At 38.5% G+C, this 24,707-nt stretch overlaps 2 protein-coding genes across 3 annotated transcripts in view; both read right to left on the bottom strand.

Annotated features, from left to right (window-relative positions):
- Nucleotides 1-1,197: 1,197 nt before the first annotated feature.
- nod1 (nucleotide-binding oligomerization domain containing 1) lies at nt 1,198-9,926 on the bottom strand. 2 transcript variants are annotated; one of them, XM_035164677.2, is made up of 12 exons: nt 9,612-9,926; nt 8,625-8,817; nt 8,350-8,524; nt 5,242-7,054; nt 5,063-5,146; nt 4,635-4,718; nt 4,455-4,538; nt 3,876-3,959; nt 3,711-3,794; nt 3,544-3,627; nt 3,367-3,450; nt 1,198-2,069 (listed from the first exon to the last, which is right to left on the bottom strand). In XM_035164677.2, the coding sequence occupies exons 2-12, from the start codon at nt 8,793-8,795 to the stop codon at nt 1,997-1,999; spliced, it is 2,820 nt and encodes a 939-aa protein (XP_035020568.1). In that variant the 5' UTR covers nt 8,796-8,817; nt 9,612-9,926; the 3' UTR covers nt 1,198-1,996. The 2 variants fall into 2 exon arrangements, with proteins under 2 accessions (XP_035020568.1, XP_035020569.1); XM_035164678.2 differs by lacking the exons at nt 8,625-8,817; nt 9,612-9,926 and having other exon boundaries at nt 5,242-7,050; nt 8,350-8,483.
- Nucleotides 9,927-10,730: 804 nt separating this feature from the next.
- Nucleotides 10,731-24,707, bottom strand: part of enpp2 (ectonucleotide pyrophosphatase/phosphodiesterase 2) — a 33,951-nt gene continuing 19,974 nt past the window's right edge. Inside the window, exons 18-25 of the mRNA XM_035162803.2 lie at nt 24,237-24,406; nt 21,859-21,904; nt 21,316-21,455; nt 20,285-20,420; nt 19,782-19,859; nt 19,553-19,685; nt 18,768-18,921; nt 10,731-12,046 (exon numbers count right to left, since the gene is read on the bottom strand). Of these exons, the coding sequence (XP_035018694.1) occupies nt 11,876-12,046; nt 18,768-18,921; nt 19,553-19,685; nt 19,782-19,859; nt 20,285-20,420; nt 21,316-21,455; nt 21,859-21,904; nt 24,237-24,406 (1,028 nt within the window). The 3' untranslated portion in view covers nt 10,731-11,875. The remainder of the gene's footprint in view (nt 12,047-18,767; nt 18,922-19,552; nt 19,686-19,781; nt 19,860-20,284; nt 20,421-21,315; nt 21,456-21,858; nt 21,905-24,236; nt 24,407-24,707) is intronic.

Raw genomic sequence — 24,707 nt, forward strand, 5'->3', positions numbered from 1 at the left:
AACAAGGATGCCGGAAGCAGAGAGATAAGAAGGGACCATTTCCCCCCATTTTACAGCCCTGACCCACATTCTAAGTTGCAAATTACTGTATCCTGGTTTCACACATGGGTGTGATCAGACCATCACGTACCCAAGTAATTATGTAGTAATGAGTACTGAGTATATTATCATTCGGTACTGAATATCTGATTCATGCAAATGTTTGTGATTTACTTAAGTTGTTGTTGTCTTTTTATTTTAGTTCCGTTCAGCCACCCATCTTAATCATTTTACCAGGTTGAAGTTAATTCAAGCAAACATTAACTTATCAGCTTATCTTTTAAAGGAATCACACTCTTTTCTCACCATGTAAAGATCATTGTTACTTTCCACACATCCAGTACTGTAAATCCGACACAATGGAGCAAGACAAATCTTTAGAGAATTTACTGCATTATCAATTCTTCTCAAAACAAAGTACGATATATAATATATGTGGGTTAACACAGATTGAGCAATTAACCACTCTCCACTTCCTTACATCAGTTTCAGCATGAGTATGAGGTCAGGAGATAGAGCGAAATGGTGGGCGGTTCAATCCCGTCTCAACTATTTCTCATGCTGAAGTGTTCTTGGGCAGGACACTGTGAACCCAAAATTCCCCCTGACGTCTGAGTGTGTGAGTGATGTGTGATAGACAGAGTGCTGCACAAGAGCTGTGAGTGGTCATCAAGTTTATAAAAGTGCTATATCAATGCAAACCATTATATCTGTGTACAAAGAGCTACCACACAAACAGTTAACATAACACTCTCTTTACTGAAGTACACACAAATATTCCACCAGCAGTGTATATGTACATCACTTTGTAACAGTCAGATAAATAATAAAGTTTATGTTTACACCAAATACTGTATTCATACAGAAACATGTTACAACGGTTCATAAAGAAGGAAGTCATCCGTTTGGCTTCTTCCTGTTAACCAGATATGCCACTTCCTGTTTTACAACACTCCCATTAAACTGTCAAACATCCTCTATTTGATCTGCACAGTTTCCTTTAAAGGGCCCATATTGTGTAAAATACATTTTCTGGGCTTTTACTATCAGTAATTACTTGAAGGGGGTCAGTAGGGACCCTCAAAGTCTGAAACAGTCACTCCGCGGACCTTTCACTCAGTCCATTCTAAGAAATATGTTATTGAAACATCTTGTTTCGTACTTCCTCCCCCGTATGATGTCATTCGGGATCGCACTCGTCTCTCAGCCCCACCCAGCCGGTACCAGTCCAGCCTCCGAACCCACCACCCCCGCTCAACACCGCCACCACCACCACCACCATTCTTCTGATGGGCCGTGTCGCTGGACGTTACTTTGTATTGAAACTCCGTTGTGAAACTCCGTACTGTAACTCGGGACGTTACTCCTACATTGGCCGACTGTCCTGCTAAAACTTGAACAAATATGAGGACAGTGTAACTTACCGTTCAGAAACATCCTGTTATAACCGACTGTAAATATGTGACTGGTCTTCTATAGCTGCAAACATAACGTGTCTTTCAGCTGTGTTTACCAGAGGGAATACGGCAGAATGAGACCGGCGATAAGTGCAGTCAGCCAATCAGAGGAGGGGCTCAAGAGGCAGGCGAAAACAGCCTGTTCTGTCTGCAGCTCCAGAGAGAGGCAGAAGAAAGGACATGAAAATACACATTGCAGCAGTTTTTCCGACTTTAAACCACTGATATATCATCTTAGGGGTACTAATACCTCAAATTAAATCCCAGAAAGGTGCAAAATATGGGCCCTTTAAGATTCATCAATAATGATGATTACTTGATATAATATTTGCAAGTAAATAATGTAACTTTGTGCCCACAGTCAGGTGAAAGCATTAAGTATAACACCATACCTCAACAGTTTGCTAATGCTAATACTGTGCATGCACACAGTGAACACAACAACTTCACTCCCCGTACATAGATTACTCAACATGTGCTCGTCTCACACGATTGGCTCCTCAGTGGAAGCGCAGCCTCTTCTCCCCGTTAAACTGTTCCTCTTCCTCTGCAGAGACCTGGTTTCCTTTCACACTGCAGGAACATGATAGGAAACCTTCAGACTATCATTCAAATTTGCAGGATCTTAAGACACGTGTAAAATATCTGCTGAAAACCATCAGGTACAACGGTATCAGACACCGTCTCTCTCTGGATGCTGCCAAGATACTTATACATACTGTGATCATTTCTTTTTTGTCTTCTTGTAGTTCATGTTGGAGTCAGGCTGCTGAAACAACCATAATACCTCTAGTCCTTTTACAAGTACATTTTAAAATCATTGGACAAAAAGCCCCTACATTGTCATCACTGGAGGGTTCTGGAGAAATACAAAGAGCTTTGAGAGTTTGAAATTATTTGCTAATTTATGTCAAGTTTGTCAAAATAAAACAGTGTGGCCCCTCCTCCATTAAGTGACTTTGTCTATACTTGCTCAGTAAGGTCTATTATAATTTCACAGCACTGCATTTGGGCACTGACGATACGAGGAACTGCAGCTCTGTCACTTCTTTCAAAACTCATTGTTGAAAGCTGCTCAGCAAATTCTCACTGACCCTGAGCTCTGCTCTTTTCATTTGATTTCATTAATTTGACAAGTATACTCTTGTGATGTGCTGTTGTGTTTGTATGATACTGTTTGTCTTGTTTGTTCATCTTTGTATTGTCTTGTGTTATTCGTTGTCTTTCTATTCTGACCTGCCAACAGACTGCTGGTTTGAACCATTTTTACTCAATAATAAAGTACAGTGCATCAAATGGAGATATTTATGTTTTAAATGGCCCCTTTCAAATTAAATTAAATTAAATTAAACTATTTACGTTCATTCATTCAAACCAAACTGTCTCTCAAGATATGTTCACATTAATTCAGTCTAGGGTTGAACATTAACTGCTGATTGTGCAAACCCAGACACACTGGTGTAGATGAGCACTACTTCAGTTCTCTTTATATATATATATATATATATCCAACATGTTCTCCAGCTGTTCTCTGATGTCGTCTGTCTGCTGTGTGCAGGTTGAGCACAGCTTTTTACAACTTGTCAGCTGAAAACAGCTGCTGGGGCTGAAAATGAAGCAATAGCCCTGATAACCTTGTTCAATGAACTAAAAGGCAGAATGTTGTTCACCAGCTTTTTTACGTTTTACGTTGAATAAAAGCTGCCTCAGTAGAATTATTGAATGTGAGGAATTTCTAAAAATGAGGTTATTTCGTCATCACTTTGGCAGATTAAACTTCAGTGTTGGCACACATGGAGGTGAGTGTGGTGTGTTGGTGGAGAAACGGAAGCTGCTCTAAAGTCACCGTGCTGTGTAACTGTAAACTCACACTATCTCATCGAGCACCGAGTTGTGAGCGAGGGCCTCGGCGAGGTGTTTGATCCCATTCACAGTGAACTGGTTGTTGACTAACCTGCAAACACACATACAGAGTTTCCGACAATCACTGTCTGAGCAGAGCAGCAGCATCACAGGTCCTTAAATACAGAATGTGTGTTTTTCTTACCAGAGGTGTATTAAACCTGTGTTAACTTTAACCAACTCAGCAAAGTATGGAGCTGCATCGTCAGTCAACTCGTTCTGCGTCAACCTGCAGCAGCACAGACATGTTGTTCTTCGTGCTTCAGTCAGAACAGTGAACATCATGCAGCTCTGAGTGAGTGATGTGTTTACCAGAATATCCTGAGGGCGCTGTTCTCTTTCAGAGCCTCCGTCAAAACCCTCCCACCTTCTGTTGTGATGCCATTGGCTGAGAGACTAAAACACAGATAATCCATCAGTTTAAAAACTATGAGTGGAAATCAGTAGGGTTTTTATTAAAGGAAGTCGCCCTTTCACCTGAGGTTGGTAAGATTTGGGTGGTGCCTCAAAGCTTCTGCGAACGCTGCTGCCCCTTCATCTCCGATGCTGTTCCCCCACATTCTGAAAATGAAGAAGATCAAAACCAGCTTTGTCTTTAAACCAGCGGACAAATAATCTGCCATGTTTTCCTAGAAAGCACACACGTTCATCGAGATTAAACAAGTCGATACTGTGGTTCATTCACCAGGGGTTTTTGGTTCTGTTAACAGTTAAAACAAATCTAACAGCTAAATCTTCGTAATGGTTTGGGATAAATCAACCCCCATCTTGTGAATATGTGCTTTTTCTTTCTCATATCACCACTTTGATGAGGACAGCTGCGGCTGGGCCTCAGGAGATAGAGCGGGTCGCTCACTAACCTGAAGGTCAGCAGTTTGATTCCTGTCTTCCTCATTTGGCATGCAAGCTTTGACTGGTAATCAATAAATACAAATCATTTAGCTGGATAGCAGTGTTTTCTCATCTGAACCGGGAAACAAGTCTATTTTGTCAATCATTAGCCATTTGTATAAAGTCACCCCTGTACAGAGATGTTTAAAAGTGGTGAGGTCTTACCCAACATCAAATATTGAAGAGCTCTTCTGAATTGCACTGGCCAGATATCTCCCACCAACACTAGTGATCTTGTTTTCACCGATCCTGAGGACATGGTGAAGACAGCATCCATTAAAAAGGTATAAGGACACCATATTACATAAATAGTATTGCATTACAATTTCTTGGTACAACACATACTTGAGAACTCGCAACTTTGGACATTCCTCAATTATCTTAGCAACCAGCTTGGCTCCAATGTCTGTGATGTGATTTTTGTAAAGTCTGAGGACAAAGACAAATTAAGGTCAAAGGTTCAGTTTTATTATGAGAAAATAAAACATAAAGCAGTATTTTAGTTCATGGAGTATTGAGACTTAACATTGGGGCTGTATCCTACTTTCATCTGCTAGCTAACTTTCAACCATTCAACAGAATAATTATGTCCCCTGGGAGACAAACATGTCACATTAGGTCATAATTAGGGTTTTAGGGTTAGGCTAATTGTCTCATATCTAATCATATCAACCTTCATGCCTTCAACCAACCAGAATGCAGAATCCAAAACATACAGTGTCCATGGAAGTTTTTAGAGTTTAAATACACCGGAACAGTGGATGTCAACTTACCCCAAGACCTCCACAACCTTGTGCTTACACAGCTCCTCTGCAAGCACCTCAATGCTGCTGTCTGACAGGTGATTGACGCACAATCTAGAGACAATCACTTGAGTTAGTGCTAGAAGTTACATCCTGTGCGATATAGAATCAGTCAGAATATCCCTCAGTGGAGATCAGAAGGTTCTTACCTCACTACTGTCATCTTACAGAACGAAGGCCTCAGCTGCTTCACCCCATAGTCACCGATGTTGTTGTTATCCATGTCAATGCCCAGGAGCCTCTGACGGTGTTGCAGTACGAAGTTGAGGGCGGTGCAGTCACCCGAGTAGACGTTGCAGTAACCCAGCTTGATAGAATTCGCTGTGATGCCTTTCGCTGTCAGTTGAGCGATTTCTTTGCTCCCCGTCTCAAAGATGCACCTCAGCATCCACAGGAAGTTGGGCATAACATGGAGTTTCTTGCCTTCCTCGCCAGTGTAGTGGGGTAAACCACGGAGGTGGGACTTAACACCAGTGGACAGGTAAGATTTTAGCACGGCCTGTTTTTTCTTGAGTAGCCCAGGAGACACCAGATGCTCCATCAGGCCAGTGTGAGCTTTAGAGAGCAGTCCACACAAGAAGAGATTTGTGAACTGAAGGTGCTCATTGGTTGCAAATGGTTTCTTTTGTCTGTGTTTTGAGGAGCCAGTGATACATAAGTTAAACAGCAGACAGGATGGTTCCCTTTTCCTGCTGCACTCTGTGAAGAACTTGAGAATGGAGTCTGCAGCAGCCTCCTCGTCCAACAAAAGCGCAAATGCCGCCAAGAAAGACTGGAGGGTGATGTGGAGGAATTCAAAGTCAGCAGGGCTTCCGCTGGCTTCACAGTCACTGACAGGTCGGAGAAAGCCGAGGGGCAGGTCCTCCTCTCTGAGACCGCACGCAGCGATCTCATCTCGGTTACAAATGAAGGTGCCTCTCTCCATACCCTGAAGTGCCAGCTTGGCAAATGCAGCAAGGGGCCTAAGCCCTAATTTGAATGTCTCTGAGGCACACCGGCTGCTTTTCTTCAGCAGAGACGGAGCGGGTGAGGTTGAGCGGCTAAAGAACACCTCGGACAGCAGAAGAAAGATGTCGGTGAGTGTGATGCAGGAGTCAGGCATATGAAAGCTATCATGCATGGTGTGCAGGTGGCTAAAGCTCTTGAATAGAATCCAGCAGAAGAGCGGAGTGGAGCACAGGCCACAGAGGTGGGGGCTAGCATCCAGCTGATCTGACACCAGCTTTCTGTGTTCCTGCTCCTTAAAGTGCAAATTAATGTAGGACTTCATATGAGTTGGAGAGAACCCCCGCAGAACCATCTTCTTTCTGATCACCCTGCTCTGGAGCTCAATCCCTGTCCGAGCCGTCAGAATCTTCTGGGAGTTTTTGAGCAGTTTCCCGGAGAGCAAGGTGATCAGCAGCTGGAGGGGATGTGCCTTGTCCTCTGGCGACACCACTTCAGGGACATTCATCAGGTCCAGATTCTCCTGAATCTCATCGTAGCCATCAAATGTAAAAATAACCTTTTCAGGGAAGCGCAGGATGTAATCAAACACCTCATTATCTGGATCCAGATCTGGATGACAGTTGTGTTTGAACAAGAGGTCTCTGAGGGAGATCTGTTCTGTTTCCTTAAAAATGCTGAACATCCTACAGCGGAACTTAAAGAAGAAGATGGCGTCTGTCTGCAGCTGTTTCTTGGACCAGAGGTTCTGGAGCTTCTGAAGGAGGAGGGATTTTCCCACTCCAGCGTCCCCAATCACATAGATGATTTCACCTTGAGGATTAAAGATGCTGTGGTCTCCGAGCAGCTGGTCCAGACTCTCCACGAAGCCCAGACTTTCATTGTTGTCTTTCAACAGTTCCATCAGAGAGTCAGTGTAGAGTTCCTCCAGACGGGTCTCGTCTTGCTGGCCGTATGACATGATGAAGCAGGTGTCCCGGCTCATTTCCTGCCTCAACTTTGCGCTATACCTGCTGACTTAAAGAAAATAAACATGTGTTAGAATAACCAGAGTTACGTTCAGTGATGCATAGTTTAATGTTTAGAAAGCAAACATAAAAGAAAAAAAAATTTATCTCAGGATGAGGAAGATGAAAGTTCCACCTAAAATTGTTAAAACCATAGTCAAGCAATTTTTCACATCGATGTTGACTCTCCCATGTTGTTTATAACCTCAGACTGAGCCCAGGGAGACAAACGTGTGCACATCTTTGGTTAAAATCTAGCTTTGGTGACATGATTCCACTTTTTTGGTGGTCTTAGGAAATGTGTAGATGTTCCATATTTTGTAATGGTTCTGCTTAAAGGTCCAGTTTGTAAGACTTAGGTGAAAGGAATCGATTGGCAGAAAATTAATATAAAATAATCGTAGTGATGTTTTCACTAATAATCATCTGAATTGTCCTAATTGTTGTTTTCTTTACCCTAGAATGGGCTCATTATATTTAAATACTTTATATTTACATCAGGAGGGGGTCCTCTCTACGGAGGCCGCCATGTTTTTTACAGTAGCCCGGACTGGACAAACTAAACACCTTTTGAATTTTTATGACAACTGAAGGCGGCAAGAGGTTCTCCTTCATGTTTGGAAATGAAGAGTGAGGTGAGGGTTTTAATTAAACAGTCGGATTCCCCTGGTCTGCACCAGTTCTAAGTCAGCTGCTAGGCGCCAGCCTAGCAGCAACCTCTAAGGAAGGTTTGTGGCACAGCCGCAATCCGTTTGTCCTTTTTTATGTTTTCTGATAATATCGTCGTATGTGAATTTGAACCCTGGTGTGTAGGCTGATGTTTGTGGTAGAGGTCGGTGGGAGGAGTTGAGGGTTCGTATCCACGATGGAGCGTAAATCTGCCTTAAGAATCGATAGCAGCCTGTGTGGGGAGTAAAGTGACTGTGTAGCCAATCAGAGCTGATGTTTGTTCACAATTTACTTGATTTGCTGCAACATGCAAATTCAAATTCAACATGCAAATTCACCACTAGCTGTCACTAAATTTGACACACTGAACCTTTAAACATTATAGTAATCATAATCAATATATGTATTTTTAATATAATACAATATTCTTTATTTGTAGCAGGATCCTTGTTATTCTAAAGGACTTAGAAAAATAGAAATACCTCTCAATACAATGTATTACAATAACTCTGGTTTAACTGTTAGGATCTGTCTTACATCTGGGCATCAGACATTTTCATGACACAAACACAGAGCAAAGAGAGAAACATGTTGGTGGAACAGAGCATGAGTTAGTTACTAGGTTGTAAGACTTACTGGGATCTGTGTTCTCCACACTCATCAGCATTATGTCACTGCTCGGTTTGAAGTTGATCTCTTCCAGCCATGGCTGCAGGTCTATGTATGCATCACACACTTTGTATATGATGAAAAGAAAGTATTCACAGGCCTCCTCCCCTTTGCACTGGACTAGCTCCAAGATTTTGCGCACCTACAAAATAATAACAATAAATAACAACAACAAATATTATTGTATAAAAATGATACTGTCAGATATGGCCTTGTTAAACAGATCTCTCTGGTTTCCCGACCTGATCCGTCTTGGTGACAGTTTGTTGTACGATCTCAACATCTTCTTCACAGAGGAAGCCACAAGCCAGCAGGTTGTCCAGGATGCACTGGAGGCTCCTCAGCCTCGACACCAGCAGCTCTCTGTGTAAGGTGAGGATGTTCAGGCATCTGGCTTCTTCTCTCTGATCCATATTTACTGCAGAACGGTCACTTCTGTGGGATCACACATGACAAGGAGCTGTTAAAGTCTATAATTCCTTTTTACATCAACAAATACATACTCATGCTGCTGATAAATGAATCACAGGTAGACGTGTCGGATCAAGACACGTGCTGCATTAATGTCACAGATACTCTCACTGGACACGTCACGAATTCCAAACAACTATAGCTCACTTGTACATCTGAATCCTCCTCCGGCAATTGGTCACACACACACACACACACACACACACACACACACACACACACACACACACACACACACACACACACACACACACACACACACACACGACAGTTATCTATCCCATCTGAAGCTACTTCAGTCAATGTGAACTGTCAATGTTAATACATAACTTGAATTATATGTTTGCACCACACCTGTTTCCTGAACCCTTCCATTCGTTCTCTTTTGTTCTCGAATGACACACCTCATATCACAATAGTAATCTATTGAAAATCCGGGGGAGAGGGTGTAAATCTCGCGCCAGGCCGTACCCATATCCGCAGCAGGTCTCCAAGGTGAACAGCCTCTGGCGTGTTAGAACAAGGGGGGTAAGGGAAGTCGGCTACACTCACTCTTTAATCCTGCGTATCAACTCCTTAAACAAATAAATCCCTTCATCTTTAAATCAAGGTTTGTTTGAATAACAGCTGTTAAAAAGAATTAAAGTAAACAGAAAAATAATTAGTTCTGCTGACTCAGTAACATCAGTAACATCAGCTGACTGGCGGTGTTTGTTGTTATGAGGCTGTAAATAAGTTGAATGAATCCTGAAACCTACCACGACAGCGTCCCCAGCACCAGCTCTGTAAACACGGCTCTTCAAAATAAAAGTTGTATTCGCCCACTACTCATGTGGACTTCACCGACAGCAGAGACGAGCTGTTCCTCAGCACAAACTCAGTGTGAGAACAGACTCAGTGAGAGAGGAAGTGAAAGAATTCAGCAGCAACGCCTCATTTCTCTGAACTATCTCACTGCCTGTGTGTGAGGCGTTCACGTGCCCACGGAAATTTGATACACATGCCAGGTCTTTCTCTACCGTTTAATGACATGATATTAATCAATTCAATTTCAAAGAGAAACCCAAGAGTTCCCACAACAAGTAGCACTGAGGAGGGGAAAGGGAAGTGGTAACTTTAAGTGCGCAGTGCATGCTGGGAGCTCCCCCACCAGTAGAGGCATGTAGCAGCATAACTAAGGGATGGTTCAGGGCATCCATCCCTATCAAAGTTTTAATTGTTGTCCTGGAGCTCCTCAAATACACCCGAAGCACTAAGAACACCAACTTTACAACAAAGTTACAACATGAACTTGAAAACCACAACACTGAGGTTCACTTTAATAACTTTATTTACTACCTAAGTTTATTTATGAAAGCCAACAATCTGATGTCTTTCCATCTAGTCAATACATTTCAGGCAGGTCTAAAAACCCATTTGTACTTATCATACTTGACAAAAAGCATTGCTTGTGGAAAATAAAAAGGTTATATATTGTATTATTATTACATTAAATGTGGTAAAATGTTGCTGTTCATTTCAGTATGTACCACTTCATAAGTGAGGCTCAGTACAACACGTCCAAAATTGAGGCAGATGCAGAATACAGATGAATATGAATGCTCCATCTTTATTAACATGAAGTTCAGTAGAACATTTGTGATGTAGAACAGAAGAAAGAAATTATGTGATGCAGTCATGTCAACATGGAGCAGAGGAAAGTTTCCAACATTTTGTAAAATCAATGTGAGGTGTATTGTTTGAGAGCAAAAGGAGGAACTACCCATCTGTAGTACAGTGTTGCTAATAAAGTGCTTGTTGTTGCTTCACTACTGTGAGTAACCATGTGTTGTAAGTCTATGCTGACTGTGGAGAAACTTAATATGCAACACATTTGATTTAGTAAAAACACATGTTTATTTTGAAGAACTTTACATAAAGCATAAATAGGACAGTCTCACAGGTGGTAAATGTTTTAGAGAAAACATAAGAATAAATCATCATCATCAATGTTATTGTGCACAGACCAAAACGTCAACATCACGACACGCACACACACACACACACACGAAAATATCTTGAGTTCAACACACACACACACACAAACACATTGCATTATTATTATTCCTTGTCAAAAAATACACAATTCAATGCACACAAAGTAAAATGAGTAAACATAATGTCAGAGTGGGTCAATATCATGTAGGAAAATATGTGCTCATTGCACTAGTACATTCCTGCCTTAGTACCGATGTGGTTGTTCTGTCTGGACCAATGTTAGTTCTTTGTGCTGCAATAAAGATTAATAAATGTTATGTTTTTCACACAGGAAATATTGTGCTCTACAAATTAGCTTGGATTTATGTTTGTACAGGTTCTTTAAAGAGAATATAATGGGTATATCTGCAGTATATGTATGTGACTAGTTGTTATATGGCTTGCAGATTGGGTCCCCTAACAAGTTGTTGTGGCCATGCTGCTGGTGATTTCACTTTTTGTCATGAGTAGCATAGAAGGAAACAGCATACATTTTACAGGGCAGATTATTATCAACCTCAACCACCTGATATTAACACAGTATGGCACAAATGTACAGATTTAATCCGAACCATTGACTTAATTATTATTATTATTTCTTGGGGCTTGAAACTTGATTCTAAAATAAGATTAACCCTGTGTTGGAATCCCAGAATAATATGTATGTCGGGACTCCTTGTGTGGCTGTCCTTAATTTGAATGTGTCTTTCTGTTTGATTTACTTGAATGCGAGTTGGAAGTTGATTAAATTTGAGAGTCAAACCTGAAACAATAACACAGAGCAGCAGAAATGTTTTGCTGTCCTGCTGCTAAACAGTTAAAATGGCTTAGAGGAATCCAAATGCTCAGTGAAAGGGAGAACAGCTGCAGATGGCAGCAACAGTGCCCAGGGAGAGAAGAAGCTAGTGTAGGTCAGTGTAGACAATCCCATTTCTTCCTTGTACCACATACATCCACCACGGCTGAAAAAGATCAGTAACATTAGCATTAACAGAGTGCTCAGAGATCAGATCTCGCTCTCGTAAGTGTGCATGTAAGTTTTGAGCGAGAGGATTTCAGCGTAGCTCCGGGTGGTTCTGCGGTACAGGTCCAGGCCTGTCAAGAGCTCCACGTCTCTGACCCGAGCTGTATGCATCTTCATCAGGTCCTCCACCCAGCGGGACTCCTCCTCTGAGCTCTGTGAGGAGGAGGACACAGCATTAGGATTGGGTTTGCTTTTCAAGATTTTACTCAACTGTAATGGCCACACCACCAAGGTCAGTGGAAAAAAACCTCTAACTACAACCTACAGATAGATAAGACATATCACACAATAGATATATTCATAATCTAGAATTAGAAATCTCTCTCTGTCATTATTATTATTAGGGCCCGAGCACCTCCGGTGGGAGGCCCTATTGTATTTCAAAGGATTTGTATTTCCCTTTTGGGGCTTTTTCAGGGCCTAGACATGCTCAAATTGTTACCAAAGTTTGCAGGGAATTCAAAACCCCAAAAAGTAATTGTATTCAGGTGTAATTTGAAATGGGCGTGGAAAAATGGCTCAACAGCGCCATCTAAGGAAAAGCCCCTCAGTTAGCTTTCACCGATCTTCACAAAAATCGTAGCCCAGGTGTATCATGACCAGACAAACAAAAAAGGTCAGGGGTGCAATTGGAAAAAGGCAACAGGAAGCCCGCCATTTTGACTTTAGTGGCCATATTGGCCATTTTCCACATTTTTACTTTGATGTACTTGTCCCAGGGCTTTCATCAGATCAACTTCATATGGAGATGAAAACTACCTCAAAGATCGATTTTTCGTCACATGGTGTGACCGTGGCGTGGCGTCAAAGTTTGATTACACGCCATCAAAACACGAGGTTCTGTATCTTGGACATACGTGGTCCAATCGAATCCAAACTAGACATATAAGACAAGAGTCCCGGCCTGATGACATCTACACAGAAATCATGACTTCAAATCACAGCGCCCCCTGGTGGCAACAGGAAATGTCTTGTATTTTGTACGTCTTACACTTGGATGTATTCCTCCTCATCCACTGGCCGCAACCATGTCAAACTGTATCAAACGAGTCTCAAGACATTGATAATGTAGGCATAAGATTACTGGGACTTTTCATCAAATGCCATATTAATGGCGTGGCGTTAAAGTTCATCGACTTCTCTTCAGTTCACCCCACATAACGCCACCAGCGTTGTCTTCATAACAAATAAAGTAGCTTGATAAAAGGTAGAACAAACAGGAAGCCCACCATTTTGACTTTAGTGGCCATATTGGCCATTTGCCACATTTTTAATTTGATGAACTTGTCGTAGGGCTTTCATCAGATCAACTTCATATTGAAATGAGTGTTATCTCAACAAGATGGAGATGTAAACTACCTCGGTATATTTGATTTTATCACGCGGTTTGACCGTGACGTGGCGTTAAAGTTTGATGAGTCAAATCAAAATGATTGAGCTGCACCTGCAATATTAGTCACCAGAGGGCAGTGTAAGACCATGGTCTTCCCAAGGCACAAATCTTCTTCCCCAGGGCTGAAGAGTTCGTTCACACATTGTTAATATGTTGCAAACTAAATTAAACTTACGGATGTTTGTCAATTAATGTTGAGAGATAACTTAAATTCACGATTAAGAGTAAAATTAAAAAAAATTTAAGTGTACGTTACACGCCCTGTGGCGGAGAATTTTGATGTTTCGCCAAACAATAGGGATTTATTTATAACTCCTCTGTGCATTGTTCCATCAGCATCAAACCTCATTCACACATTCACAGTCCCACCCTGATCAGATCCATGTGTCAATATTGACTCGTCGTCAAAGCCCCCCTAATAAATACTTTCAGTTACTTTTAGTTACTTAACGTTTTAGTTACTTTTCGTTACCGTTACGTTACGTTACGTTACTTTACGTTACGTTACTTTACGTTACGTTACTTTACGTTACGTTACTTTTAGTTACGTTACTTTTAGTTGGTTTACTTTTAGTTACTTTTAGTTACTTTTAGTTACTTTTCGTTACTTTTAGTTACGTTACGTTGCTTTACGTTACTTTTCGTTACTTTTAGTTACGTTACGTTACGTTACGTTACTTTTAGTTACTTTTAGTTACTTTACGTTACTTTACGTTACTTTCGTTACTTTTAGTTACGTAACATTACGTTACGTTACGTTACGTTATGTTACTTTTCGTTACGTAACATTACGTTACGTTACTTTTCGTTACTTTTAGTTACTTTACGTTACTTTACGGACTTTCGTCCGTCTGTCTGTCTGTATTTTTTGGGACAGACAGACGGACGGATTTTATTTTTTTTATTTTTGTTCGTCCGTCTGTCTGTCCGTATTATTATTTTTTTTTTGGAAGGACGGACGAAAATCCGTCCGTCTAAAAAGTAACTAAAAGTACAAAAGTAACTAAAAGTACTAAAAGTAAAAAGTAACTAAAAAAGTACAAAGTAACTAAAAGTACAAAAGTAACTAAAAAAAAAGTACAAAGTAACTAAAAGTACAAAAGTAACTAAAAAGTAACTAAAAGTACAAGTAACTAAAGTACAAAAGTAACTAAAAGTACAAAAGTAACTAAAAATAACTAAAAGTACAAAGTAACTAAAGTAAAAGTAACTAAAAGTACAAAAGTAACTAAAAGTAACTAAAAGTACAAAGTAACTAAAAGTAAAAGTAACTAAAAGTACAAAGTAACTAAAAGTAACTAAAAGTACAAAAGTAACTAAAAGTACAAAAGTAACTAAAAATACAAAGTAACTAAAAAAAGTACAAAAGTAACTAAAAGTAACTAAAAGTACAAAGTAACTAAAAGTACAAAAGTAACTAAAAGTAACTAAAAGTACAAAAGTAACTAAAAGTACAAAGTATCAAAACAAAGTAAAAAAGTAACTAAAAATAAAAGTAACTAAAAGTACAAAAGTAACTAAAAGTACAAAAGTAACTAAAAGTAACTAAAAGTACAAAAGTAACTAAAAGTACAAAAGTAACTAAAAGTACAAAAGTAACTAAAAGTAACTAAAAGTACAAATAACTAAAAGTACAAAAGTAACTAAAAGTACAAAAGTAACTAAAAGAACTAAAAGTACAAAAGTAACTAAAAGTACAAAAGTAACTAAAAAGTAACTAAAAGTACAAAAGTAACTAAAAGTACAAAAGTAACTAAAAAGTAACTAAAAGTACAAAAGTAACTAAAAGTACAAAAGTAACTAAAACGTTAAAAAAAAAATTTGGACGGACAAATGGACAGATTTTATTTATTTATTTATATTTCGTCCGTCTGTCTGTCCGCATTATTATTTTGGGACGGACAGACGGATATTTAGTCCATCTGTCTGTCTATTTTTTTTTTTGGACAGACGGACGGTTAATATTTTGTTTGTCTGTCCGCATATTTTTTTTGGACGGACAGACGGACGTTTGTCCATCTGTCTGTCCATTATTTTTTTTTTGGGATGAGCGGACGGATTTTATTTTTAAAATCGTCCGTCTGTGCATTATTTTTATTTTTGGGCGGACAGACGGACGATTTTTTTTTTATTTTGTCGTCTGTATTTTTTGGGGGCGGACAGGCAGACGAAAAATCCATGTCTAAAAGTAACTAAAGTACAAAAGTAACTAAAAAGTAACTAAAAGTACAAAAGTAACTAAAAGTAACTAAAGTAACTAAAAGTACAAAGTAATAAAAGTACAAAAGTAACTAAAAATTAAAAAGTAACTAAAAGTACAAAAGTAACTAAAAATTACAAAAGTAACTAAAAGTAACTAAAAGTACAAAAGTAACTAAAAGTACAAAAGTAACTAAAAGTACAAAAGTAACTAAAAGTAACTAAAAGTACAAAGTAACTAAAAAGTAACTAAAAGTACAAAAGTAACTAAAAAGTAACTAAAAGAGTACAAAAGTAACTAAAAGTACAAAAGTAACTAAAAGTAACTAAAGAGTACAAAGTAACTAAAAGTACAAAAGTAACTAAAAAGTAACTAAAAGTACAAAAGTAACTAAAAGTACAAAGTAACTAAAAGTACAAAAGTAACTAAAAAGTAACTAAAAGTACAAAAGTAACTAAAAGTACAAAAGTAACTAAAAGTAACTAAAAGTACAAAAGTAACTAAAAGTACAAAAGTAACTAAAAAGTAACTAAAAGTACAAAAGTAACTAAAAAGTAACTAAAAGTACAAAAGTAACTAAAAGTACAAAAGTAAAAAAAGTAACTAAAAAGAAGTAAAAAGTACAAAGTAACTAAAAGTACAAAAGTAACTAAAAGTACAAAAGTAACTAAAAGTAACTAAAGTACAAAGTAACTAAAAGTACAAAAGTAACTAAAAGTACAAAAGTAACTAAAAAGTAACTAAAAGTACAAAAGTAACTAAAAAGTAACTAAAAGTACAAAGTAACTAAAAGTACAAAAGTAACTAAAAGTACAAAGTAACTAAAAGTACAAAGTAACTAAAAAGTAACTAAAAATTCAAAAGTAACTAAAAGTACAAAAGTAACTAAAAAGTAACTAAAAATACAAAAGTAACTAAAAAGTACAAAAGTAACTAAAAATTACAAAAATAACTAAAAGTAACTAAAGTACAAAAGTAACTAAAAGTACAAAAGTAACTAAAAGTACAAAAATAACTAAAAAGTAACTAAAAGTACAAAAGTAACTAAAAAGTAACTAAAAATTAAAAGTAACTAAAAGTACAAAAGTACTGATTTTATTTATTTTTTTTTTTCGACTGTTTGTCTGTCCATTTTTTTTTTGGGGACGGACAGACGGACGGACGAAAATCCGTCCGTCTGTCCGTCCCAAAAAAAAATATGCGGACAGACAGACGGACGAAAAAAAAAAAAAAAAATCCGTCCGTCTGTCCGTCCCAAAAAAAAAAAATAATGCGGACAGACAGATGGACGAAAATCCGTCCGTCTGTCCGTCCCAAAAAAAATAATGCGGACAGACAGACGGACGAAAAAAAAAAAAAAATTAACGTCCGTCTGTCCACCAAAAAAAAAAAAATACGGACAGACAGATGGACGAAAATCCGTCCGTCTGTCCGTCCCAAAAAAAATAAAAATAATGCGGACAGACGGACGAAAAAAAACAAAAATATTAAATCCGTCCGTCTGTCTGTCCCAAAAAAATAAAAAAAATACGGACAGACAGATGGACATAAATCCGTCCGTCTGTCCGTCCCAAAAAAAAAAAAATAATGCGGACAGACAGACGAAATATAAATAAATAAATAAAATCTGTCCATTTGTCCGTCCCAAATTTTTTTTTTTACTTTTTAGTTACTTTTGTACTTTTAGTTACTTTTTAGTTACTTTTGTACTTTTAGTTACTTTTTGTTACTTTGTACTTTTAGTTACTTTTGTACTTTTTAGTTACTTTGTACTTTTAGTTACTTTTAGTTACTTTTGTACTTTTAGTTACTTTTGTACTTTAGTGCACTTTTACTTTGCACTAGTTACTTCTACAGACAGACGATTTTCATCCGTCTGTCCGTCCCAAAAAAAAAATGGACAGACAAACAGACAAAAATAAATAAACTCCGTCTGTCCGTCCAAAAAAAAATAATGCGGACAGACAAACAGACAAAAAATAAATAAATTACTTTACTTTTAGACGGATGGACGAAATCCATCCGTCTAAAAGTAACTAAAAATACAAAGTAACTAAAAGTAACTAAAAGTACAAAAGTAACTAAAAGTACAAAAGTAACTAAAAGTAACTAAAAGTACAAAAGTAACTAAAAGTAACTAAAATACAAAGTAACTAAAGTACAAAGTAACTAAAATTTAGTAACTAAAAAGTAACTAAAAGTACAAAAGTAACTAAAAGTACAAAGTACTGATTTTATTTTTTTTTTTTAGTGTTGTGTATCCATTTTTTTTGGACAGACGCGGACGAAATATCCGTCTGTCGCCCTAAGACAGACGGAAAAAAAAATTAAATCTGTCCGTCTGTCCGTCCCAAAAAATTAAAAACGGACAGACAGATGGGCGAAAATGTCCTGTCCGTCCCAAAAAAATAATAATGGACAGACAGCACGAAAAAATTACAAATTAAATCCAGTCCCAAAAATAAATGACAGACAGATGGACAAATCTCCGTCTGTCCGTCCCAAAAATAAAATAATGCGACAGACGGACGAAAAAAAAAAAATCCGTCCGTCTGTCTGTCCCAAAAATAAAAATACGGACAGACAGATGGACATAAACCGTCTGTCCGTCCCAAAAAATAAATAATGCAGACAGACAGACGAAATATAAATAAATAAATAAAATCTGTCCATTTGTCCGTCCCAAATTTTTTTTTTTACTTTTTAGTTACTTTTGTACTTTTAGTTACTTTTTAGTTACTTTTGTACTTTTAGTTACTTTTGTACTTTTTAGTTACTTTTGTACTTTTAGTTACTTTTTAGTTACTTTTGTACTTTTAGTTACTTTTGTACTTTTAGTTACTTTTTAGTTACTTTTGTACTTTTAGTTACTTTTTAGTTACTTTTGTACTTTTAGTTACTTTTTAGTTACTTTTGTACTTTTAGTTACTTTTTAGACGGACGGATTTTCGTCCGTCCGTCTGTCCGTCCCCAAAAAAAAAAAAATACGGACAGACAAACAGACGAAAAAAATAAATAAATAAAATCCGTCCGTCTGTCCGTCCAAAAAAAAATAAATAATGCGGACAGACAAACAGACGGAAAAAAAAAATAAAATCTACTTTACTTTTTAGACGGACGGACGAAAATCCATCCGTCTAAAAAGTAACTAAAAGTACAAAAGTAACTAAAAAGTAACTAAAAGTACAAAAGTAACTAAAAAGTACAAAAGTAACTAAAAAGTAACTTTCAAATGGGATCTGGAAATGTGAGGGTGAAATAAAAGATGTGATGTTGCTTACGTTGCAGGTCTCATCATTGCTGGGTCTGTGTGGCAGGATGAATGCTGCGCTGCTCAGCGGGCCGCTACATGTGTCTGCAGCCTGAGTGAAGTCTAAGCAGCTGGTCAGGACCACAAAGTAGTGTGTTGGGATGGGAATTGTTCCACTTACATACCTGCAATAAAGATAAAGAACACAAATTAAAACTTCATGAGAAGTTTTCATAATATGTTAATTATAGTGTGTTCTGGCTCATCACATTTCTGTTGGCTGTATTAATATGAAAACAATAATGGTAATGCATGGGTGATATTGTTAGTTATATTATTATTATTAGTAGTAGTATTATCATTATTAGTAGTATTATATTAACTTTGCAAGACAAGAGACATTACTACTACTACTACGACTACTACTACTACTACTACTAATAATAATAATAATAATAATTACATTTATTAATATTTGTCCTTGTCTAGTCGCAAATAAATATTATTTAGATAATAGATAATAATGTCAACAATAACAGTGATCAATAATAATGCTTATTGTCATTAAGTTGTCCACTGGTGGCAAAGCAGAATCAGGTCAACACCTGGGGAGACTCCAGAACCGGTCGGCAGAGTTATTCAGGTGGGTTATTGTTTCATTTTGTTGTTGTGGATATGATATTTTTTTACAATTCTTTATATTTTAAAACTAATGAAATAGTTTGGACTGAATTCTACGCCTCAAAAACTGAACAAAAAGATGAAAATGTGTGTAGCTGCATTACTGCTGAAATCAAGGATGTTGGATGTTCTTACTCTTTAATCTTTTCTGCCGAGTCCCTGACACCATCATAGTTGTAGTCAAATATGGGCCCAATGAGTACGTTCACTCCGTTTCTCTCAGTGGCATATCTCTTCACCAGTGCTCTCTGGAAGTAGCCCCAGATTCCTGCGGCAGTGAGAAACAAGCAAAGAGGATGTGGTGATGAAACATAAGTTTGAGCAGGATTCCACTCACATATCACAGGGAAAAAAACACACTTACTCTTGAATGCAGGATACATGGGAACCGTGTTGGTGATAAGGACAGCATCATATTTTTTGTCTATCGTTGAGGATAATTCTGTCAATAAAGAAAAAGAAAGACTTACAAACTGTGTAATGTTCTCAGATCTAATATCCCAATGTTTGAACTGAATATAAAGCTGAGTCCCAGACTGTGAAAATGTAATTTTATGGCTAGTGCAGAATCTTTGTTTAAAACTATTAAGCAAACAAATCACAGACTTGGTTTTAGACAGCAACTTGTATAATTTTAAACAAAAAACTTTTTTCTTGTGTGATCTTAAAATTGACATTTTGTCCATTGGTCCACACTCAACCCACATGAAAGTAAAAGTATTATTTTGGTTTTCACTTCATCATTGTGGATAATTGACAATAGATGAATGTTCAAACTGTAAATTTTGCAACACAATAAATTGGTCTGAATACTTTCTGAAGTCCCTTCTCTGTATTTAAGCACTGAAGCTGTGCAGGTAAACTTACGTGGTGGATACAGGAAGCCGTACGTGATCTGTCTGTCTGCTCTGTAGTTGGTGCAAGACTGGCTGTAGACTGGAGGGACTCTGGTATCAGGTCTCACACAGTTGGACAGAGCATCTGGCAGAGGAGACACCTCTACCTGGAGGACCACACACACACACACACACACACACACACACACACACACACACACACACACACACACACACACACACACACACACACACACAGGGTTGGGTTCATCGTCTGGATACAGGCACAATGCAACTTTCTTTAAAACATAACAAAGAGCTTTTGTTCCACAGCAGGTCATAGGTCTACTGACTTCTGTCGTAGATTTAACTGTGTGCGGTTGTCAGTTGTTTAACAGTTGTGTATCTTATCAGAGCAATTGTCTATGAACTGAGAGAGAAGGTACATAGAGGGAAAAAGGTTCAACTGTGCTTTTGCCAGCAGATGGCGCTACTTGAGTTTTGAAAAGCTGTGAATCGTACTGTTGCAGGCACAGACCTGTACAGACCTCAGTTTCATCTTGACAACACTAAGCCACTAGCTGTTTCAAATGCGTCATCATATATTTTAATTAAATAAAACAAACAATAAGTTTGGCAACTGTGTTATTAAGAGAAATATATTCTAAAATCACAACAATATGGGGTGAGAAATCTTTATAGAGTTAATGAACTGCTGTGCATTTAACCTGCAGTCAAATGAACACTCTACTATTACTAGGTGCTAATTTGAGAGATTTGTGGGTGTCAGTCTTTGGACACTCTTTACTTCTCAAACAAGGACATACAATTTTCTATGTATTAATATTCTATGTTGTTTCTGGGTCATCCAGCATATGTCCTTCATAATAAAAGCATGGCACTAAACAGTTTTCTCCTAAAACTTTTTTTTCTCTCACAAAAATTGGTGACCCACTCACAGGGGCCCTGCGACCCACCATTTGAGAAACACTGGTTCAAAACACAAAGTGAAGACTTAATAACCTTTAAGCAGAGTGTAAAGAGCTACAGGATGCACAGTACCTGTCTGCTGACGGCGTATGATGTCCAGAGGGGCATAGAGAGAGGCTCGCTGTAGCCACTGATGAAGTCACTGTGGTGGAGGATGGAGTATTTGGTACGGAAGAGTACAGCAGGTCGACCGTACGGAAGGTTCCTGCTGTCTGAGAGAGGAGGAGCACAGAGCTTTACAGCAGAGGAGAAACTGTAACAGGAAACTTTTACAGAGTCAAAGAACGAACAGGAACACGTTAAACAGTCAGATGATGCATCTTTGCAAGTGGCTGTTGACACACAGCAGATGTTTGCGACAGGATACGTGATATTATCACATTCAAATAATCTTTTACATATCAGAGTAGACTGGTTATTTAGGGATGGAATTCACTGTGTTTGGAGAAGTACCTATAGAAAAATCTAAGGCAGAAATCTGAAAGGCTGCATCTACATGTTCTGTCCATTTAAAAAGGCAAATGGACCCTGCATGTTTTCATATAACATTGTGTAAGATGAATAACTCTATACAGGACACGTCACACATTTTCAGTAGCATCATGGAAGACTGACCATCAATAGCTTGCCTCAGTCGCTGGTTTAGCTCCTCCACTTTGTTCTGTAAGAGACAGAGCCAGAGTGACTCCAGGTTATAGCCTCGTACAAGGGTCACTTTCAAACCTCTCTGGCCCCTACTTTTTACACGCAACTGCAAAAAGATCGGAGATTGAAACAATCTCTTGCCAGAGATCTTCATGGGAATGACAAACACAGATAAAGTGAAACAGTGTGCCGCAGGGCTGGGTCTTCAATCCAATCCACACTTCAATGCAAGCCACTCAGGTAAATACACTGAGAAGGTTGCCAAAGGTTAATGGGTCAATGAAAAGAGAGATTGTCTCTTTGTATCACGTGTTTAGTTTCAGAATGAATGAAGGGAGGTGGAGGTGAAGTGACTCCAGCTCTGCAGCAGAAAGCAAAGAGGCAACAAGCTCATTTCAGTTTTAAAGAAAGCTGAAGAGAAGACACAACAGGGTAATCACATACATCTTCACAAGTCAACAAATGATCACTGCTGATTGGCCCATGCAGATGAGTCTTTTTACAAGTGTGCTGTGTAAAAAGATCAACTGCACTGCAAAAGAGAAAAGTAAAAAAAAAGACAACATCTGCATTTGAAAACCCTTCTTGTTGTGCTGTATTTGAGATGTTTGATGGTTTGTACTGTTGCTAAAGGTTTCTGCCTTTTCCAAGAGTCACACAACGCTCTGCAGAGCATGAGAAGAGCAGCTAACCTCAGTATTTCCAGCATTTCAAATCATCAGTTTGATGCATTAATGGAGTTGAACCAACGCAGGAAGGCCAAAATATCAGGAATGTTTATGATAACTTTACTACTGCAGTGGAATTTGGTTCCTTTTTTCATTTGAACTAAGATTTTCAATTTCCAGTTTAGAATTTTCAGCTCCAGCACTAACTCCTGGGTCACCTCTGCAGGGTTAATGGTTCCTGAACACAATTCATAAAAAAAAAGAAAACAATCTAACACTCTCTGCAGAGCAGCCAGTAATAACTAATAAGAAGTGTAAGTTAAATATCACTTTTAACAGCCAGAACATGTCTAAGCACACTCACAATTGACTCAACGACAGGAAAGGCCCTAACATACACTTTAGGTGAGAAGTTCCTGGAAATAGAAGATGTCCGCGCACACGTCAGCGCTGGCACCAATATTGTTTAAAAGGTATAAAAGCTGTAGTAGACGATGGAATAAACGGACTCTTGCACTGCGATTCAGCCTATGTGTTCTTTACGAGAAATCTTCTCCAACAGTGACAGTGAGTAGTGTTTAGTAAAGTTTTCATTATGAGCAAACAACCAAATGTTACTGCAGCAGAACTGCCTGACGGCACTGACTCAAAACATTGTCCATGCGTCATCATCACATTCAAGTTTTACATTGTCATTTTTATCGATTGGCCTGTTGACCAACTTTGTCAAAAGTGACGCAAACATGCAATAGATATGAAATGCATTCATGGATCTCCATTAGCTCTGACATGCCGACATTTAATACTAAACTATGTCATATGGTTTTCACTAAGACGACTACGTTTTCAGTTTAAATGACCTGTAGCTTCATACTAATAAATCAATCAGATAATATCAACTCATTTAATAAATAGTGTCAGATGCTGTTTTTTTCTCCCCTCTGAAAAAGAGGAAATCTCTCTGTGGAAGTGAGATGCTATCTTGAAAACTCCAGTCTGCATTCACACGTAGTATATTATAAATAGTCATGGTTCCACGGTGAATCTATCACATTGCTTTTGGGAGCCTCTGCTTTTTCTCCAGCGCAGAGATCGGGCAAAAATACATGGTGTTTCTTTTTGTGTAATGATTCTCCATTCAGACACAGTCTTTGCTATAGAACGACAGATCAGAGTCGGTCAATGATTGATGCCTGAAATTGACAATTTGGAGATTATGGTCTTTGCTGCCAGGCTGCCTCAGTTCAGATAAAATGATTTAGTTGTTTTTGCTGCTGAAGGCAATTTAACTGCTTGTTTAAAAGCTGTTTACTCAGCTCAGCAGTTACTTGAATAGAATACTATCAAAGCAAAAGAACCAATAGTCAATGTGAAAATGTCTTCATTGTTATAATTAAATGGAACTTCCATGTCATATAACAGCTACTAATTACATAGCTGTGCTCCTACTAAAACAAGTTTTAAGTTTTCAGATGGAAAAAGTATAAATTCACTTGATGAATGATTCACATATTTGAAATCACTGTAGCGGCTGTATTTTGGCCTAATTTGGTAACCATGGGGATGAGGGTGATTTCGATTACACTGTTGTCATCACTGATGTAAGTGATCTGACCGACAAGCCAATCTCCTAAAAACTAGGGTTCTACAAGAAGCTGGGGCCAAGTCACCACAGCTGACCTTGTCATCGCAGCTGCAGCCCAGGTCATCTGTTCCCGTAGAAACAAGAGCGGAGGCTGTGGGTCTGGAAACCTCCTCGGGCATGGTGGGTCTGTGGGGGGGAGTCCTCAGCAGGTGGTTCAGGCTGCCGTGGGTTCCATTGTTGGGGGCTGGTTTCAGACCCAGCAGATCTGAGAGTGAGAGCAGTCAGTGTCAGCGTAAAGAGTCACTGAGGCAAGTGGAAGAAGTGAAACACAGAGCATCACTGACTCACCTCGTTCAAACACACAAGAGCCTTTGTAAAGCTTTGTAAAAAACAGCAGTTCAGGTTTAGGATTAGTTATATTAAACAATGTGCTTCCAGAATGAGACTCCATTTACTGGCTGCGTCCACTGGGTCTCAAAACCTAAGAGTTCTTTCTTTCTTTCATTTTTGCGTCTGCCGCCTGTTGGAAATGCTCGCAGTGAAACCTGTGTTGTGTGTTCTCACAT

The sequence above is a fragment of the Hippoglossus stenolepis genome, chromosome 8, assembly GCF_022539355.2.
Source record: "Hippoglossus stenolepis isolate QCI-W04-F060 chromosome 8, HSTE1.2, whole genome shotgun sequence".
NCBI lineage: Eukaryota > Metazoa > Chordata > Actinopteri > Pleuronectiformes > Pleuronectidae > Hippoglossus > Hippoglossus stenolepis.

Coding starts and splice junctions, on each gene's coding strand:
- nod1 (XM_035164677.2), bottom strand. CDS start 8,795: ATGGATCAGAGAGAAGAAGCCAGATGCCTGAACATCCTCACCTTACAC. Junction 4,719..5,062: donor AAGGTTGTGGAGGTCTTGGG/GTAAGTTGACAT, acceptor CTTTGTCCTCAG/ACTTTACAAAAATCACATCA. Junction 2,070..3,366: donor TCGGTGCTCGATGAGATAGT/GTGAGTTTACAG, acceptor ATGTTCCTGCAG/TGTGAAAGGAAACCAGGTCT.